The 18,558-nt window shown below is 33.7% G+C and overlaps 2 protein-coding genes across 10 annotated transcripts; both read right to left on the bottom strand.

Moving 5' to 3' along the window:
• Positions 1 to 923: 923 nt before the first annotated feature.
• LOC101204072 (pentatricopeptide repeat-containing protein At2g26790, mitochondrial) lies at positions 924 to 12,146 on the bottom strand. 9 transcript variants are annotated; one of them, XM_031880320.1, is made up of 10 exons: positions 12,041 to 12,146; positions 11,675 to 11,937; positions 11,472 to 11,593; positions 8,590 to 11,357; positions 5,281 to 7,848; positions 5,000 to 5,134; positions 4,663 to 4,723; positions 3,980 to 4,220; positions 1,840 to 3,618; positions 924 to 1,758 (listed from the first exon to the last, which is right to left on the bottom strand). In XM_031880320.1, exon 5 carries the CDS (start codon positions 7,692 to 7,694, stop codon positions 5,307 to 5,309), a length of 2,388 nt encoding a protein of 795 aa, XP_031736180.1. In that variant the 5' UTR covers positions 7,695 to 7,848; positions 8,590 to 11,357; positions 11,472 to 11,593; positions 11,675 to 11,937; positions 12,041 to 12,146; the 3' UTR covers positions 924 to 1,758; positions 1,840 to 3,618; positions 3,980 to 4,220; positions 4,663 to 4,723; positions 5,000 to 5,134; positions 5,281 to 5,306. The 9 variants fall into 9 exon arrangements, with proteins under 9 accessions (XP_031736180.1, XP_031736181.1, XP_031736184.1 ...); XM_031880321.1 differs by having other exon boundaries at positions 11,675 to 11,934; positions 12,041 to 12,143; XM_031880324.1 differs by having other exon boundaries at positions 924 to 1,349; positions 1,642 to 1,758; positions 11,675 to 12,128.
• LOC101215379 lies at positions 11,255 to 11,842 on the bottom strand. The gene is made up of 3 exons (XM_004146656.3): positions 11,675 to 11,842; positions 11,472 to 11,593; positions 11,255 to 11,357 (listed from the first exon to the last, which is right to left on the bottom strand). Exons 1-3 carry the CDS (start codon positions 11,840 to 11,842, stop codon positions 11,255 to 11,257), a joined length of 393 nt encoding a protein of 130 aa, XP_004146704.1.
• Positions 12,147 to 18,558: the final 6,412 nt, after the last annotated feature.

Raw genomic sequence — 18,558 nt, forward strand, 5'->3', positions numbered from 1 at the left:
GTTTTAATTAGATTTTCCACGTAAAGCTTCCGTTGAATTTTGAAAATAAGTTTCAACTTTAATTTTTTTTTTATTAGATACCAATCTTTCTTCAATTTGATTTTTTTCTTCAATTAACATTGTCCATCTTTCATTTAATTTGATTGCAAATAAGAGTTCTAAGAAGAATTCCAATTCTTTTCTTTCTTTCTTTTTTTTAATTTTCTCAATTTGAAATTTCTAGAAAAACATTTTCGTTTTAACTTTAGTTTACAATTTTCATAAATAAATTCTCAACCAATTTTAAATCAAGTTTGTTAGTCCAAAAACAATATAATTCAAGATTTTCTAAAATATTTCAAATTTGTTTTAATTTGAATTTCCAAAATAAATTCAATGGATTTAAATGAATGTTAAATCATTTCAATTTCTAAAAACAATATGAATTTGAAATTTTCATAAATAATTTACACTTGGTTTTACTTCAAAGTTTTCAAATAAATTTCAATCTCATTCAAAATGGAATTTTCTCAACAAAGTTTCAACTTGATTTTTCACCTCTATCTTCTAAAAATGAATGTTAATCTTGGCTTGCACCACTCATAAGGATCACTTCATATTTTACTAACAAAATATGAGTTAATCCACATGAGACATTTCATTGATTATCATATTAATCTGGTGGCAAATTTGAGACTATTAAATTATCAAAATTAATGGAGGTGAATGACTTTCTTGATTAAAAAGATTTCAAACACAATGTGATAATAAATTGAAGGATGGTTATCCACTCACAAAATACAATTTTGCTTTATTTTTAAGTTAAAAGTGAGATTTTAGTGAGAGATATTCTAATTGTTAATTTCCTTTTTCTCTTGAATTTAATAATAATTTTAGATAGTAGAATAAAATCTTCCCTACACTCATTGACCTCCAAACCTATCTTTGGTAAAAGTAGACCATTTATTTTTAAAATTGATCACCAATCACAAATGGCAACCTCAAACCTTTCGCCTCAAAAAAAACCCCATAGACGCGATGATGTTGCAACAATAAGGTTTAAATACTGTTCATTTACCACCAACTTAAGTAAAATGACACAAAAACAATTACAAATACAATGCTAAAATCCTAAAGATAGGAGTCATCTTCACTAAATAGGTTTTCGTCTTCATTCTCTCCATCAATCGACTTACAACCATCTATACCTTCTTTGCCCATCTCAAAGTCATCCAAAGTAACTGGGTTGGAGCAGTAGTTGTGCCGAAGATGAAGATAAACATGAAGCTTAGTCTTAGACTTGGTTCTTAAGGAACCAACTCTAGAATAATAGGCAAGTTCTTTTGGTCCAGCAGCTCTTGAAACATCACCTATGTTGAAGAATCAACGACAAAAACAAGATCATCCTTCTCTTAATCATCATCTATTCTTCCAAACATTCATTCATTATTTCTTTTATAGAGATGGGGTCCGCAATGTCCTAAATAGTATATCGATGCTTCAATGCTCTACTATATTTTATGAAGGCTAAATCATTCATTCGACTTCAAGCAGTCTATTCCTTTTCTTGCTATGTTGCTACAAGTATATAACAAAAGTTTTATTGTTCGATTCAATTACATTAGCATCTAAAGGCATTACAAGTAATAGAAGATACCTAACTTGTTCAAAAACGATCCAATTACGTTCATGTCAAGGCACTACAAGTGAGATCTAAAATTCTCACAGTGAACTTCTGCAAGTTGGGAGTTGATTGCCTGAAATCATCCCACCATTTCCCTATAGATCAAAAGTATATTAGTAATTTTCAATTTGAATGTTATTCAATGTTTAATCAAAGACTTAAAAGTTCAAGTTTACCTGAAGAAATTTTGTCCCTCTGTCTAATTGCTAAAGCCCGTCCAAATAGTTCTTCAACTTTCTTGTAAGGTTAGCTTTCTAAGTATCTTATCTTGAATGTCCAAGGAAGCAACCATCTTTGTTATACGTGTATACAACCATTGACAATTTCATCATCAGCTTGAATATTTGGATTGGAGTAATAGAATTCTGGGTTTAGATAACATCCTATTGCATGCAAAGAACAATGCAACTGAAGCTCCCACCGTCGATCAATTATTGTGAAAATGCCTGTCCTTTTCTTCCTTACCATCAAAGGAATTATTGTGAAAATGCCTGTCCTTTTCTTCCTTACCATCAAAGGATTTTGCAATGGCCTCCTTGGCTCTATCCATAGCCTCATAAATGTATTTGACGGGAGGCTTCTTCTCGCCATCCACCAACCTAAGTACTCGCACCAAACAGTTGGATTCTTTAAGAGCAAACATGATGGTATTCCAAAAAGTTATGAACAAAATTATTTGAGCAGCTGTTTTCCTTGTTTTTTACTCCATTTGTTGTTTTTCCATTAATCCGAAATAAACATAGTTCTCAAATTGTTTTTCTGGCGATGTAAACTTTGATAGTGTCATGCAAGTTGTAGCGGAACGATTCTTAGTTGGTCTTGCGCCTTATCATGTTTAACAATCGTGAACAAACAAAAATGAAATTGCTAACACCCATGCCTCTTTTAAATGGGTTGTGGATATGTGGGATCTTGTACATATCTTCCAACATCAAATCTAAAGCAATGCACGGCACATAGAGAGCAAATTAATTGTGGTTGTTTTGCTTCTAACAATCGAACATATTTAAACTTCTTAAATCTGTAGGCATAACTAACAAATTTAATAAAGAGTTGGTACTTCAAACTTTTTTTTATGCCATAACATTTGTTGAGGTAACATGGTGGCCTCTCCAATGACCTTTACGAAATTGTCAAGCCAACTCAAACATTTTCTTTCCATCCTTCACATAAGATGAAGCATCAACAGAATCAACATAGTGCATTTAGGACTATTAACTAAAAAGTTAATGTCCTATTTCTTGTGTCCATCATCAGCCATAATAGTGCATCCAACCTTCACCATTCACCTTATGGCTCTTCATCAACTTATTTGTGGATTATAATTTCTTTTTCAAACACGGCAATCTCAATTCATGAAGTTTCAATCCAGGATCGAATTGTCTTATTGCCTCATTCATAGGGAGCAAAGCTATCATAAGTACAAGCATTTAGAGGCACTCCAACATTATAAATCCAACGAGCAATTCTTTGGATGATTTGCTCACTCGTCTCCTTTTGCATGCTTCAATCATTGTGTTTTGTTTTCCCTTTTTTTTTTGTAATTCTTTCTATTATCAACAACTTTCAGGTTAGGTGTACAATATACATCCATTGGACCTTTTTGACTTGGCCTCTTTAAACCCGATCCACTCTTTCATTCAGGTTACTTACACATCGTTATCTTCATATTCAAAACCATAAGTCTTTGCATCAATATCAACAATCAAATTTCTTTGCTCTTTAATCTCCTTTTTCTTGGACATATAAGCTTTAATTTCTTCCTTCGCGTGATCAAGGCATTTTCTACCAGCTGTGGCCTTTCTATAACCACCAACGAGATGTTGTTTCATTCTAAAAACTCCTCCTTTAGTTGCTTTTAAACAAAAACCATACAATAACGTATTAACATCTCGCTCATTTTGCAATCGAGCATATTTCCATGCTAGATCTTTTCTTGAACTGTCCTCAGCCATCTAAATAGTTAGAAAATTAAACTAATTAGAAACTCTTAAGAAATTGATCACAAAAGTTAGGAGTTGGAACATACCAAAAATTTGATGAAGATGGAACGTTGAACACTACTGTTTTGGAGAGTTTTCAGCAAAAAGAAGAGATGAAGTTGAAGCCTTAAAGGTTTCCGTTAGAAAAGATTTCTCTTTTTTTTTTTTCGAAGAATTGGAATTAAATTAGCCTCTATTTTCTAAAGAAGAGGAATAATTTATTTTTGGAAGAGGAGATGAGGAGGTGTCATGTTTTTTTTAGGGCACGAAGCCTTTATTTTTTGTCTTAGGAGAAGGAGAAGGAGAAGAAGAAAAAAAAGAGGAGGAGACGTACATATGGTTTTTTGAAGATGAAGAAATCTGCACTTGTATTAAATCAATTTTAGCCGTGGGTATAATGAAGCGCCAATGTTGCACCTAGCACCTAGGCGTGCCTGAAGTGTTCCTTTCAAAACACTGGCCTCGCTCTAGCCTTAAGCGAGCGCCTGCTGCGCCTCAACAACACCTTTCATCTACGTGGAACCAAGATAATGCTCCGAAAAAAAGGAAATGCTACTCCGCATGTTATTCAGCAGCTGTAAATTCAGCCTTGTGTCAAGACTCTAATGTGAAAACCTTGCAGTTTTATGGTAATGTTGATGATCAAAACCAGCAATATGGTAAGTCAAAACGAGATGAATTTTTTTTCTCTAATATCCATGAGTGTCAGGACCAACTTACACACACTTTGACTAATCTCACAAGACAACTCATCTAATCCTATAACATTTGAGTGTAAAAAAACCGTAGGACATTAATCTTGGACAGGCGGTCACCATAGAAAACACCTGTAACTTCTCAACCCTTTATCAAGATCATCCCCCCATTTCCAGAACATCAAAAGTTCCAAGTTTTTACCATTCTTTTTTTTAAAAAAAAAAGGAAAGTGTAATGCACAGAATCAGAGATTAGGATCGTTGGAATTATTAGGTTGTAAACATTGATGATTAGTAGGAACTAAAAACATTAGAAACTTACAGCTCTGGATAACATCTGCACCATGTTTGCAACAGAGGAGACTGACTTCCCTTCACAGAAACTGCAAGGCAAAGCCATAAGATTACCGTTTAAGAGACTTAACTTTTAACTGATGCTCAATTATGGTTACTGGCACCACAAAAGGCATAAAAAGATGCATAGAAACCCAATTACCAATATCATTGACAAGTTTAACTAACTAACTACTTCAAATAAGCCCTTACAAATATATTGCTTCAAATAAGTTCTTGTCATTCCCAGTAATATTTGACTTGGATTATAAGAAAGTAATTTTAAAGATGAGTCGTGAGGTCAAGTAAAATAATTAAGTATGAACCTGGATTTTGTATATTTTAATTTCCTTCCAACCCCATTACTGCAGCAATTCCACACACTTGACTATTTCATCATCAGGTCAAGGCAGAGTTCACTATATTGCTCAAGTAGATTTCAGTTGTGGAGAATCCATGACCTGCAGAGTACAAAGAACTTGTAAAATTCAAAAGGAGGAGAGAGGCAGGACGCAAGCGAATGAAAAGAAAAGAAAGAGAACAGCATTGTGTACAAGGACTAAGCATAATACTTCATTTGAAAAATTCAAGGACTCATGCTACTCACTGTTATTCAGTAAAGAGCTTGCAAAGTTAAATTTTCTTGGTTTCTAAAGTATCGTGTTGCAACAGATATGAGAAATTATTAGGAGGAAGAATTCCCTTAGACGTCATTTCATAACAGAGGGTTTGAGCCTTCTCCTTATATCCATTTCTACAACAGCTGGACAGTAGGGCAGTATAAGTCACTGCATCAGCCTCTATTCCTTGATCAACCATTTCCTCAAAGAGGACAAAAGCATCATTAAGGTTGTTCATTTTACAATACCCATCAATCAATACAGTGTAGTAAACAACGTCTGGAGTGATCTTCATGTCCTTCATTTCATTAAAAATTGAAGACGTCAAAGCTATTTCTACAGAGGAGCACTTTTGTAAACTGGTTTTAAATCCACCATCAAGCAAAACTGTATAGACAAAAATATCAGGTTCCCTTCCTCGATTCCTCATATCACACAGAAGTTCATAAGCTTCTCTCAAGTAATTAATCTTGCAATAACCATTTATCATCATTGTGTAAGTGATAAGATCGGGAATCAAGCCAGCACGAACTAAACAATCAAATAAACATTGGGCCATCTTCATATTTTTTACCCGGCATAGGGAAGCTATGACTTTATTGTAAACAATTTCTTTAGCCTCCACATTCATAACTGGAAGTTGTTTCATCACCTCAATAGCTCTAAAGCTAGAATTTTCCATGCAAAGCCTGCTAACTAGCCTAACGAGAGAACTTCTTCTAATAAAAATTCCTTCCTTGGACAAATTAACAAAAAGTTTATAAGCAGATTTCGTATCACTGGCTGCACAATACCCATTAATCATGGCAGCATAGTTATCTACCGTCTTTACTTCTAAACTATTGAAAATTTCAGTTGCTTCTTTCACTTTTCCTCCTATGCATAAATTTTCAATTATCAGGTCGGGCATCTTAGGGTCTTTTCTCAAACCATGTTCCTCCATGTAGTCTAGAAGGTCTTGGACCTTAGATACAAGACCATTTCTAGAAAATCCAGCAGCAAGCACACTATAAGTGATGGAGTCAGGCTCAACACCATTTTTCTTCAAATTTTCAAACATCATCATTGCTTCATGAATTTTTCCTTGAGCAAAAAGACCTTTAATCATTGTTGTATAATGCATGACATCCATCTGGATCTGTCTACTTGTCATTTCTTCTAACAACTCAATAGCTTCCTCCAATTTCCCTAGTTCACATAGGGCATGAACAACAATATTGTATACAACATTGTCCAAAAATACCCCCTTTCCCTGAAATACTTTAAATTGGTTCACTACTTCTGAATACATTTGCATCCTAAGGAAGCATTGAAGGATAAAGCTGACAATCACACAATTTGATTTTATACCTTTTGACAGCATGAGACTGTGAAGAGACAAAGCTTTTTGCAAATTCAACTTCTTGCAATAGCCATTGATCAACACACCGTATGTTTGTGCATCTGGAACTACTCCATAATTTTCCATATCAAGAAAGACAGATTCTGCCTCATCTATTTTCATCTCATCACAAAACCCACGAATGACTACAGTATAAGCATACGTGTCTATTGGGAATAGTTCCGCTCTCCATGCTTGTAGCAACTGATACCCTGAAGTTGAACAATCATGGGTACACAACGCTTCAATATATGCAGCACAAGCAAAGGCATTAGGAACCATCCCATATCCACTCATCTCCTCAAAAATGTCTATAGCTTTTTCCATTTTACCTATTTTACAAAGCCCTTTTATTACAGTAGCATAAGTGTAATCGTTAGGTTGGCAACCAAACCTCTTCAACTGCTCATACACAACTAGAGCCATATTCATTTTCCCATGCTCAATAAGCCGGTTCAAGAGATAATTACAAGTAAAAATATGTGGAACAAATCCCTTCCTTCCTAATCGGAAGAGTAAATCCACAACACTATCAAACAAGTTAACACTGACATAAGCCTTGATTAAGGCATCATATACTCGAATAAATGAGGCATCCACCACACACCCTTGATTAAGTGATTCAATCAAATCTAAGACATCAAATTCCACTTTTTTGGATCCAATGAGATTCAAAAACAGAGTTTCAAGCTTTCTCCCCAAACCCCAAGAGCACAAAATCCTAATAAGAGCTGCGTAAGTAGAGATGTTATGTTGAAATCCCCGTTCCTCCAATTCACAAAAAAAGGAAAAGGCAATTTTGGGCTCCCTTCGGAGACTTTCTAGGACTTGGACCACCTTTGATGGTTTACATTGAACATTCAAAGATGTGTTGAAGGAGGAGGTACTTTGTTCATCATCACTGTGTGAAAAAATACATGAGTTTAGTTGAGCAATTGCAGTGGAGGCAAATCTGACTAGTTTGAGCTTTAATTTATTGAGCTTGGTGGGATTATTCACAGCGAGTAACAAACAATTCATGGAAGTGGGTCGGTATTTTCTTTTCCTTTGTGGTCTAGAGAAGGATAAAAACTGCAAAATGTTGCAGATATATTTCCTTCTATCCACTGCTTTTAGCAACTGCACAGTCTATGGCCGTCTAAATAGATCCCTCAGAAATCCTTCCAAAAGTGTCCTGAATCATTAACAAACGCAATCTGAATTAACAATTTACCAGTAACAGCCCGTATTTTCCAATACAGCTATTAAAACAATAATGCATAAGCATAACTATTATACCTTTACAACTTATTACACAAATCAGAGGAACCAAGTAATTACAAACAATTTCTTAATCAAACCATCAAATCCTAAGATACAAATCACCACTGCAAAGCTTCTTTCAAAACTATCACCTGAGCTGTCATCTAAAATCATTTTGGAAAAGCAAAAATGGGTACAAAAATACTCAATAAGCAAGTCACATGTCAAGCTTTGAAATCATTTCCTTTCAAAACTTTTGTAAACAAATAAAGCTTTTAATCAATCAAACAAAAATCTCAATCAATCAAACAACACTTCACCACATACAATAGAATCCTCAGCCATTTAGTGTAGGGAAGATGCATAGTTGAAAATTTGAAATAGCCCACCATAGGTAACCATATTAGAAGTCAATTACTTAATTGTAACAACGTGTCACTGCAACACACATAAATCTTCGTTCGAAAAGAATGCCAAACCACTAATAAGTGTCTTCCAAGAAATAAATTTCAAGCAGATAATATACCGTCAATTCCAAATTTAGCTACTACGAAATACGCATACAATCTCAAAAAACAAAATTTGGCATACCCAAAAAGCTCTATTGAATTCTTCATAAGCATTTGAGACAAAACATTAGTTTCAAGTAGCAATTTACAAAATAAATTCAAACCTTTCAATAATTTTAAGAGGTAAGAAAGCCTAAATATAAACACTTTCAAGTCTCCACAGTCGCCGCCGAAGTCTCCACTTGCTAAGATGGTCCGCCGCCTCTCCGACGTTCCACATTCGCTGTCGTCGTGAGATGGCACCGCCGTCCGGAGCTCCGACGTCGTCGCTGTTAGATTTGTTCTTCGCGGAGGAGATGATGGTTGCGCGCGCGAGAGGGATATACATCGAATTTGATTGTGGTTTTAGGGCTTTTCTTTTTTAATTTTTGTGCTTTATATATAGATATCAATTTTAAAAATAATAATGAAGTATAAAGCAACCTATTTTAAAAGTTGCAAATATAGGAAAGTTTATAATTTATAGCTTATTTAGTTTGTGGGTAATAGAACGACGTTTTGAATGATCTATCAATAATACACTCTATCATTTATCGATATTAGCATATTTTGCTATATTTATAATTTTTTTAAACATCACTGTATATGTAAACATTTTTAATTTAATTGGCGTGTTTCTCACTGTTTTCCATCATTATTATAGTATACGTATATTTGCTGTTTAGGAGGAAAAAAAAAAAAGACTAATTATGATGTTACTCTGCATGTTTATCTTTATTCAGGAAAGAAATAAACTAAAATTTAATTTAAAGTTAGCCAAAGTGACTGTTCAAAACAAAGGGCAGGTATATTTGTTCTTTATTGGACATTGATTTGGGTCCTGCTGTCTAAAATCGATTGGTTTAACTTGTTTCTTGGTGTTTTCAAAATCGATTATCAATATTTGTTCAATTTGATGTACACATCTTATTATTGTTAGGCAAAGTTATAAACAATCAATGATGAATGTATCTAAACTAATGTATATGTTTACCAATATTATTGATAGACATTCAAAGGACAAGAAGTTGATCCAAACTCCGCCAATCATTTTCATTGTAAAAGTAACGATAGGGAGGTTAATTTTCTTGTTTAAATTCTATATGGGTTCCTAAGCTTTATATCTAATTCTATTTTTGTTCTTTAACTTTTAAAAGTGTTTCTTTTAGTTTCTAATTTTTTTATTTAATATACTTTGGTCTATGTCATTAAGATTACGTCAACTATCGAATGGTGAGTTAACTTCTATATTTGTATGATCCGGAGGTTAAATAAGATAATCACTCATCCATAATCTAGGTTTTAATCATTAACTCAAGGTCTAGATGGTAAATTGATATTTTGTCGAATGATTCAAAAAGTCCGCATCTTTTCGATTTTGATCGTTACCATTTGGACGCATTGTCATTCTAATTCATTTTCTCAAGTCATGTGCTTGATGCAACTCATCCACATATAAATTTTGTAATGTATGAAGTGTTTGAATATTTTGTGATTCATTAAAGTGTTTTTTTTTTTTTTGTCTCTTTCTTCTAATTATTAATATTTGTTTACAGTTTCGTAGAGTTTATTTTAAACCAACTTTGTACTTATTTTATTTTTTTAGTTTAACTTGTTATTCATGTTAAACACCAATATGTCCATTTTATTTTCTTCAACACAACGTCGTCGTCAACACAACGTCGTCGTGATTTGCTTCAAGATTATTTCAATTTGAAAAATAAATAAAAGGGAGAAGTCAAGAGGAGATGTGTGAGACTTAAGTCAATTAGTTTCTAATTTGGGTTTAATATTTTTATGCGGGTGTAAAAGATTTATAAAATAAATGAATAAGATTTATTAATTATTTATCAATTTAATTAATATAATAAATTTGTAATCATCCAAAAGTCATCTCATCATTCCGTTTTAACAAAATTCCAACGACGTGGACCTAAGTAAGCTTTTTTCAAAAATGTTTGGGAACCAAAACATATACTTAAAAGTTCATAGGCAACAAATAAAAATTACAAAGTTTAAAGACCAAAATCAGATTTTAACCTTACCTACCATGTCATCCACCATAGTTCTCTTCTCCCCATTGTTGCTTCATTTGCACTTATGGCCATACTAATACATAAGGATATTGGCAGCCTCATCACATATACTCTAATCGGTCATCATCCATTTCGAAGATAACATGGATGTATTTGATTTTTCTTTCTTTTTCTTCTTTATAACGTGGAAGGAGAGAAACAATTTTTGTTTCCACACTAATCTCATTATCTTTCCTATCATAACTTAATGCAAACACTCGTAGATTAGACTGATTTTGTATAGCTTTGGGAGGCTCTAGCCCTCAAACTTTATGCCTTATGTATAAAAATCTAAAATAACATCAAATTCAAAAGTTATCCAATGGTAAGATTATCTCTCATCCGCGTTCAATAAAATTTTCTAGATATGCGAGTAGATGCAAATGTAATTTTTCTTTCTCTTTTAACCAATTGGATATTTGTTTTGGTATGAGCAAACTCAAACCTCAACTTCTTGTCTTAAAACTTATTAATGTCCAATGAAAATATATTTAATGTCCAAACAACCATAACTCAAACAAACATGTATCATAGATCCAAAATTACCCCATCCCTCAATATTTTGTTATTCAATCATTTATATTGGAGAGTATTTTTTTCAATTATTCAAAATCCTACATTTGTTTGGGTTTAAATTGTTAAATTACAAACAGCTAACTAAAATTACATTCCCACCCCCAATCATGATGAAGATGAAGAACAAACTCACTGAAAATCAACTCCAAGTCGTCTTCTTCACCAGGCATTGACCGCACTTATCTTCTTCGACGCCAATCCAATTCAACTTTCTCCAACTGAATTTTCTCCTCATCATCTCTCTGCACCATCACATCCCAACTATTTAATTCTTCTTATGAACAATCTCAAAACCGGTAACTAAGTCAAAAGAAACGTTAATTCATCGATGTTGTTGTTGTAATCGTTTTTAGTACCTTCCATTATCTTCTGATTTCCTCTGCGTTCTCAACAATCGCTCATCCAATCTCCTCTTCGCTTCTCTCGCAATTCCATCCAGTTCATCTTCTCCTTCTGCCTCCATTAACAAACGTCTCTCCTGAAAAAATGTAAAAAACAGATCAGTTTTCCATCATGAAATTTCAATTTCATTAACAGATCGATAATCCGATTCACGAACCATAGATGGATTTGAAAAGAGGAGCGCTTCGTTGTTACTTGTGTACAAGCAGAGAACGGATCTCCTAGTTAAAACCTGAGCGGCGATTAGCGGTGAATCTGACCATATACTGTTTTGATGACAACGTCTTCTTCGAGCACATTCTACACCAGGAAGTGTTCCGGCCATTGGAGAAACTTACGGAACTTTGAAAATTGAAATTTCGGCACAGATCTAGGGCTTTTCTTTGTGGCGTCTGATTTGATTATATGGTTTTCTTTCTACTAAAAAAATAATGGTTGATTTATAAGAATTTGGTGGTTCGATGATTGGAAGGAGAAGGAAGAAAATGCGAGGATGGAGATGGGAAGGTTCCAAGAAACTTACCAGATTAGAGTAAATTTAGTTAGCCCCACCGGAAAGAAGAATATTGAACTCTCTTTCCATTAGTTCTTTAGTACCAAATTATGAGTATTCTACTCACGTCTCATCCACATTGTGTGATTTATAATTTGTATCACACCATTTATAATTTTCTCAATTAAATAACTTAAAAAGTTGAGCTGATGTTAACAATATTTGTATAAGTCTATGCCGAGAAGTATTAAATATTTTTAAATGTAATTTTATGACTGGTAAAATAACTTCTACGTCGAGTCAATTTAAATCATTAACTAATAAATGTATTGATTTAAAACTTTAAATTTGGTGGGTGTATCTATTTACACATCCTATCACAATTAGATTGAAAAAACCTCATACGAAACTATGTATCAATTCAACCCCTAACACCTTAGTAGATTAACAAATTTAAAACAGCAAAGTTCCATCTAAAATTTTCAACATTTACCCTAATAATTCAATTTTAAAAATTGATACTCAAACAAAAATGTACACTTTTCATAACCAAATATGATTAATAGATATAATTTTAATCAACCGTCTAAATTGATTGATTTGTAAAAATTTAAGATTTAATTGATTCAAATTGTGTTTCACATCACAATGATCGGAGCAAATTTAGAATAGACATAATTTAATACACTAATTATGATATAGTTTAGGTTTCAAATTAATACAATTATTGGTTCAGTGTTTAAGTTGATACAATCTAAAATTTATAGATATAAATTAATATTTGTCAAAATTCACAATCAATAATATTATTTTAATTTTCAAGAGAATACTTAAAAGATCAAACGATCCTCTAATTAGCACCAAGATATGTTTCAACTAGATTAACAAACTCAAAGATGTTCACATATTTCGAACTTGAAAGAAAAACAAGAGAGAATAGCTTGAAACAAAATAAACCATCGTAGATATCAAAAGCCTTCCAATTTAGCAAAATATGGAACTTAGTACATCGAAATGATTTTATTAAGTGTTTAAACAAATGTTTGTAAGTGCAAAAAAAAGTATTCTATAAACACTTAGAAAGTCAATCCAAAAACACGTACTATTTCTTATAACCAAATGTGAAAATTAGGTTGAGGATTTAGTATAACCAAATTTCTTCTTTAAAAAATAATTAAAAACATTTTTTAAACTATTTGAGTGATCCAACTTAAGTGGAATTAAATTAATTAAAATTCTTTAATTAATTTTTTAATTTGAAATTAATGCATCAAGGGATAAAAAGGAATTTTGAAAATTAAAAGAAAAGTGAAAAGGCAATAGTTGACTATGATCTTGATGTGTTGTTCTTCAAGCAAGTTATCTGCCAAATCCTCTTAGTTAGCCCAAGTGTGTCAAATTAATTTGCAAGTGAAATTTGCATGTAATTTGGCTATATAATTATGAAATTTGATTGTGTAAAGAGATGATGAACATGAGTGATTTTTGCTAGAAAAACTCTTATATATGAAATTCTCTCTCACTAAACATGGTGCTGGAGTGAGGCAATGGTAGTTGTTGAATAAGAAATTTCGAGACTAATCACAAGTTGCCACATCATTTATTAAGTTAAGGATGAAAAGTACAAATAATTAAATTTGGGACTAATTAAAATTGACATATGCTCCAAATTAAAGAGTTAAAAATAAATAAAATGGTCATTCTAATAATGTCACATGTTTTCATATTAATCGTTAGATTAAGTTAATCATTTTAGTTCAATTAAATATTATTTACTTGGACTAAGTTCAATTAAGCCCAAAAATAAGTTTAATTGAGCCCAAAAACTAAATATAACCTAAGTCCATATGGTTGAGCCCATGGGTCTGGTCCATGGACCAACCAGGTTCAAACCCATAAAGCCTACCAGTGAACTCTATAAATAGAGGAATTCTCCTCATTTGTAGGGGTTGGAAAATTTTGACTCTAGAAGATCTAGAGAGAATTCTTCCAAGAGCTAGAAGACTCCCTAACTCCTGAAGTCGACCATCCTCGAAGATTGAAGCTTCTTTAAAGATACAAGCTTTCTTCCAAGGCTCCAACTTCAAGAACATCACGTGCTTCGCTTCCTCCAAATCAAGCTGAAGCATTCAGTTGAGAGAGAATCAGAGGATCAAATTCTAGAGATTGAACCGCATCGCATCAAATCAACAAAAATACAACATCAACCCAAGTTCAAGTCCACGAATTAAATTTCTCCGGAAATCTCGTGCGAACAAATTGGCACGCCCAGTGAAGAAATGTGAAGAAATGTGAGGCTTGTCAATACCATGCAAACTTCATACACCAACCTCCAGAACCTCTTCATCCAACCCAAACCATGGGGGAAGGGACATCGAAAAATTTTGCAAGCCACCAGACCTTATAATGAGAGGTAACATGTGTGTCTGGGTTAGGGGCAGACACAGGAAGATATACTTGAGAAAGTGTATTCTCGCGAATACAAATCATCCAACAATATCGTACGTTAAAAAAATTGGCTTCGGGAATTTCTTCACCTAAGTCATATGGCACGTCTTGATAAAATCCAAATTGTTGGCTAAAGCGACAAGGACAAGGCTCAATAACTGTGGAGGATCCACATTGCGAGGATAGAAAACAAGAGCGAATGCTTATGAAAAATGAAGCATTCCAACTAATTAACTCTCCATCATCCGTTAAGAGTTCGTCCTTATTCTTTGTTGGAAGACACGCATGCCATGACACATACTTTCCCTTGTGGATATGTGTTCGAGCCTCAAGATTAGTATAATATTTGGCCCCACCTTCACCAGAAAATTCAACCATGCGAGGACCCCTAAGACTCCTAGGGGCTTTATAATGAGTGTTGAAGTAAAGAGCAAGCCACCCATGGACATAGTGAAGAGGAAAACAGGCATTTGAATAACCAAGTGATGAAGTAGAATCATGAACTTGGCGTAGGCCACTATAAATATTAGCTAAAACAGGGACGACAAGGCTAAATGTGTAGCCTTCCGCCATGAGGCTAGCAACCTTAAAAACCTCCGGACGAAGGGAAAGTTGCTTATCAGGGAAACAAACACACATAGCCAACAAGAGAGAAATGCCGCTAGATAGGTTTTGTCCCTATGATCATCAGTGACGCTTAAGTCAAGGAACACTTTGAGTTCAGCTTTAGACCAGTCAGGACGTCTGATGGGAATTCCATCTGGATTATGAGTTGAGCGAGGGCGAGAAGTCTTTTTAGGCTTTCGAGGAGGCGGTTTCGAATACTTTACCTCAGATCGTGTAACCCAGAAAGAGATCCATTCACTTACAGTGATTTGAGAGTGATCCATGCGTTGAGAAACAATGCGGTAATAGGCTGCAAATAAATGCTCACAACTTCTTGGACATACATCAGGTGATCCTATTAAGTCTTGGTGGCAAGGAATGCTTTCTTCATAAAATCTACCTTTAATCGAGAGTCCTCCTAGTATCCATAAGTCCCATAAGGAGATGGACATCTCACCAGCTGAGGTGTGAAGAGTGTTTGTTGAAGGACACCATGCCTCGCAGAAAGCCCGATCAATGTCACTGTTGCGATCATATGTATATAGGGAAGCCATCACAGCATTAAATAGGGAGGCTCGCTTGAGTACTGCCGTATTTCTAGCAACAACGAGCTCTAACCACTCCCAATAATGAGGAAGATAGTAAAATTCTCCATGTACCTTGAGCACATTTCCCCAACGAATTTTTGGGTCGTTTATAATTCGACGACCCAACGTTGATTCTGGATCCTCATTTGGAGGCTTGTTGTGAATCGAAGACTCCAGAAACCAAGATTTTAAAGATGAATTTGGATTTACAAACTGTTCCTTGGACCATTTAGGCAAAAAGATAAAATTATCCTCGGGTATTTGGGAGTCCATAATATTCTCAAATGTCCCCTCTCTCACAGGAAGAATGATCCCTTCCTCTAAAGATTGATCTACGTCCTTCAGGATAATTAAACACCTTTTGGTCGAGTCAGAATACTCAGTGAAGTGCACCATGATGAAAAGTAGAGTTCCTGCACAATAATAATAATAATAAAAAGAAGAAGAAATAGAAAAAACAAAAAAAAAAAACCAAAAAACAAAAGAAAAGAAAAAGAAAAAAAAAAAAGAAAGAAGAAAAAAAAAGGGGTGGGGAAGAAAAAGCAAATGAAGATTGAAGCCCGACGATGACAGAGTCGATCTCTCCTACTAGGGCGATAGATCTGACAGCAAAAGCCCGATCGTCCCTAGAAGAAGCTCAACAAAGTCATTTCTGCAAACGAAGATCGAAGCCCGACGATGACAGAGTCGATCTCTCCTACTAGGGCGATAGATCTGACGGCAAAAGCCCGATCGTCCCTAGAAGAAGCTCAACAAAGTCATTTCTGCAAACGAAGATCGAAGCCCGACGATGACAGAGTCGATCTCTCCTACTAGGGCGATAGATCTGACGGCAATAGCCCGATCGTCCCTAAAAGAAGCTCAACAAAGTCATTTCTACAAACGAAGATTAAAGCCTGACGATGACAAAGTCCGATCTCTCCTACTAGGGCGGTAGATCTGACGGCAGAAGCCCGATCGTCCCTAGAAGAAGCTCGACAAAGTCATTGCTGCAAAAAAAAAACAAAAAAAAAACAAAAAAAACAAAAAAACAAAACAACACACAAAATAAAAAAACAAAACAAAATAAAAAAAAACACACACAAAAAAAAAAGAGAAAAAAGAGAAAGGGAGAAAGAAAAGTTTTCTATACCTTTCTGCTGATTGGACGAGGAATAAGCGTTGGATGAGGTATAAGTGAGTAGGGTATGAGTTTATTTATAAGTCTAACAAATCCAATTCCTAAAAGGATTAGGAATAATATTTAATTATTTTAAAAAAAAACAAATCCAATTCCTAACATGAATAGGAATGATTTTAAATATATATATATATATAAAAGATAATCCAATTATCTTATTTTATTTTAAATTTTTTTTTTTTTTTGGATAAATCTCAAGTTTAATTTTTATTGAGATATTTAAAATATTTAAAAATTTCAACATTTTTTAAAATATATATATATATATGTATAGATAAATATTCTCAATTTCAAAATTCAAGTTAAATTAACTTGCATATATGACCTTCTTTTTATCATGAATTTAAATCGGAACCATAAATCCAACTTTACCTAAGATTGAGGACCTGATTTTTTATCTCAAATTAAAATTGGTCATTCCAAATTCTTATGCATCCCTAAGATAAATTAAGGTACGGTAGAAACCTTATCCTTATTTCAAAATTAAAATTTTGGTTATATTCCAAATTTTACTTTAAAAAAAATCATCATATTAAATTTTTTTTATCCTCAAATAAAATTAAGTTGGGAATAAAACTTTGAATTTTTTTAAGGTTTGGCCATATTCCAACCCTTATTTTAAATTTAAATCAAACTCACGTACTAAATTCATAGTTTGATTAATTTGATATGTTGAATTGAGTAAAAAAAAAAAAGAAGCTCGTACTTTGACTTCAAATTTATCTTTTCCGAGATTCATTCACGTGCATAAATCTCGAAAAGGGGCATTTGTTGAATAAGAAATTTCGAGACCAATCACAAGTTGCCACATCATTTATTAAGTTAATGATGAAAAGTACAAATAATTAAATTTGGGACTAATTAAAATTGACATATACTCCAAATTAAAGAGTTAAAAATAAATAAAATGGTCATTCTAATAATGCCACATGTTTTCATATTAATCGTTGGATTAAGTTAATCATTTTAGTTCAATTAAATATTATTTACTTGGACTAAGTTCAATTAAGCCAAAAATAAGCTTAATTGAGCCCAAATACTAAATATAACCTAAGTCCATATGGTTGAGCCCATGGGTTTGGTCCATGGACCAACCAGGTTCAAACTCATAAAGTCCACCAGTGAACTCTATAAATAGAGGAATTCTCCTCATTTGTAGGGGTTGGAAATTTTTTACTCTAGAAGATTCAGAGAGAATTCTTCCAAGAGCTGGAAGACTCCCTAACTCCTGAAGTCGACCATCCTCGAAGATTGAAACTTCTTTAAAGATACAAGCTTTCTTCCAAGGCTCCAACTTCAAGAACATCACGTGCTTTGCTTCCTCCAAATCAAGCTGAAGCATTCAGTTGAGAGATAATCAAAGGATCAAATTCTAGAGATTGAACCGCATCGCATCAAATCAACAAAAATATAACATCAACCCAAGTTCAAGTCCACGAATTAAATTTCTCCAGAAATCTCGTGCGAACAGTAGTCATGGACAACAATTGGGGGTGGAGTCATTGAAAACATTAATAAGAGGGAGTATTTGGTTGAATTGGTGTAAGTTGGTTAAAATAACCAAGTCACCTTTATCAATATTTAAAGTGAGGGGTCAAACATTGAGTTGATAACTTTTACCCATTGATCCTTCTTCCTTATGTAAAGAGGCAGGTAGAGATTCCTTTAGATTTGTCTCTTTGGTTTTCCTCCATCATTTATAAGCTTTTTGTGCAACTAACATCTTA

The sequence above is a fragment of the Cucumis sativus genome, chromosome 1 (genome assembly GCF_000004075.3).
Source record: "Cucumis sativus cultivar 9930 chromosome 1, Cucumber_9930_V3, whole genome shotgun sequence".
NCBI classification, from domain to species: domain Eukaryota; kingdom Viridiplantae; phylum Streptophyta; class Magnoliopsida; order Cucurbitales; family Cucurbitaceae; genus Cucumis; species Cucumis sativus.